We start from the raw sequence: 1,970 nt of genomic DNA on the forward strand, positions 1-1,970 counted from the left end.
GCAAACCCGGTTAACAAAAAATAGCTAAAATATTTGTTATTTTTTTGTTATTTGGTAGATATGATTTTGGAATTTGTGGCTACAAGCCTTGCGTGGGCAGGTGGGCAATGTGTACCGGATAGAGAGGACTGAGGACTGAATGTAGGCTTAAACACAACATGCCCGCGGTGTAGCTTTATTGTATCGAAAAATACGACAGGAATTAATGAATTTGAGAGAAAATTGAAATTAATCCAAAAATGTCAGCTCAAATAATCTCTGCTGAAGTTCATCACAATTTTTTCTATTTCAAAAGATTACGCTTATCAGGAAATTTGTAAAATTGAAGCATATTTCCCCTATTGTCCATCATTGTTAATCGAGCAGGTTTATGGTGTATTTGACGAAATTTTGGCCTTTTTTACGTCATACTGTCATATCGTTTTCGTGTATGGACCCGACCGACGAGGCCCAATAACATTTAGAGTTGGCTTGCACATATGAGTGCGCATACTGTGGTCGCTTGGTCAATTGCCTTAAAAAGGTCTTTTCAGACCTAGCATATTCTTTGTCATGGCATGTCATTGGTACATTTTCAACATCTTCACAGACATTGACTCCGATGCAGCAAGCAATGCTTTCATTCCACTGCTAGGTGAATGCAACGGTTTGTTATTATTAAATGTGCATGGATTTACAAAACATAAAGTAATTGGAAGCCTGCCTTTCTTGTAATCATAGTAATGGTCTACACCGGTTCGTACAGTTATTAACCATTGTTATTTAATAAAACTCAAATATGTACATGGAGTTACATTCTACGGAACCATTTTGCATTCTTCCTCAACTTCATCAGTGTCCATCTACCACGACAGACGCCTCGTGCTTCTTCCGCCACTTCTACGCCCTGTGTGTGCGCGGGTAGTTGGTTGTTTGTGCTTGCGGTCTGTGCATTGAGGGGTCCGCCCAGCGCATGGTTGGTCAGCGGTTTGGCGGCACGCGCCCGGCGGTTGGGGTGTGCTTGTGCGCGCTGTGCTGCCTGTGGTGCTGTAGGCTGGCATGCGCGTGGGGCAGCCCCCGAGGACTGAATGTAGGCTTAAACACAACATGCCCGCGGTGTAGCTTTATTGTATCGAAAAATACGACAGGAATTAATGAATTTGAGAGAAAATTGAAATTAATCCAAAAATGTCAGCTCAAATAATCTCTGCTGAAGTTCATCACAATTTTTTCTATTTCAAAAGATTACGCTTATCAGGAAATTTGTAAAATTGAAGCATATTTCCCCTATTGTCCATCATTGTTAATCGAGCAGGTTTATGGTGTATTTGACGAAATTTTGGCCTTTTTTACGTCATACTGTCATATCGTTTTCGTGTATGGACCCGACCGACGAGGCCCAATAACATTTAGAGTTGGCTTGCACATATGAGTGCGCATACTGTGGTCGCTTGGTCAATTGCCTTAAAAAGGTCTTTTCAGACCTAGCATATTCTTTGTCATGGCATGTCATTGGTACATTTTCAACATCTTCACAGACATTGACTCCGATGCAGCAAGCAATGCTTTCATTCCACTGCTAGGTGAATGCAACGGTTTGTTATTATTAAATGTGCATGGATTTACAAAACATAAAGTAATTGGAAGCCTGCCTTTCTTGTAATCATAGTAATGGTCTACACCGGTTCGTACAGTTATTAACCATTGTTATTTAATAAAACTCAAATATGTACATGGAGTTACATTCTACGGAACCATTTTGCATTCTTCCTCAACTTCATCAGTGTCCATCTACCACGACAGACGCCTCGTGCTTCTTCCGCCACTTCTACGCCCTGTGTGTGCGCGGGTAGTTGGTTGTTTGTGCTTGCGGTCTGTGCATTGAGGGGTCCGCCCAGCGCATGGTTGGTCAGCGGTTTGGCGGCACGCGCCCGGCGGTTGGGGTGTGCTTGTGCGCGCTGTGCTGCCTGTGGTGCTGTAGGCTGGCATGC

The 1,970-nt window shown here is 42.9% G+C and overlaps 1 protein-coding gene across 1 annotated transcript in view; it reads right to left on the bottom strand. All coding sequences in view use genetic code 11, as the record gives it.

Moving 5' to 3' along the window:
* The window catches only part of EGR_07714 (hypothetical protein), a gene marked incomplete at both ends in the record, with an annotated part of 3,179 nt that extends 1,495 nt beyond the window's left edge, over positions 1–1,684 (bottom strand). Inside the window, 4 exons of the mRNA XM_024496963.1 lie at positions 301–395; positions 571–699; positions 1,499–1,631; positions 1,672–1,684. Coding sequence (XP_024348668.1) covers positions 301–395; positions 571–699; positions 1,499–1,631; positions 1,672–1,684 — 370 coding nt within the window. The remainder of the gene's footprint in view (positions 1–300; positions 396–570; positions 700–1,498; positions 1,632–1,671) is intronic.
* Positions 1,685–1,970: the final 286 nt, after the last annotated feature.

Source organism: Echinococcus granulosus (assembly GCF_000524195.1).
Source record: "Echinococcus granulosus chromosome Unknown EG_S00084, whole genome shotgun sequence".
NCBI lineage: Eukaryota > Metazoa > Platyhelminthes > Cestoda > Cyclophyllidea > Taeniidae > Echinococcus > Echinococcus granulosus.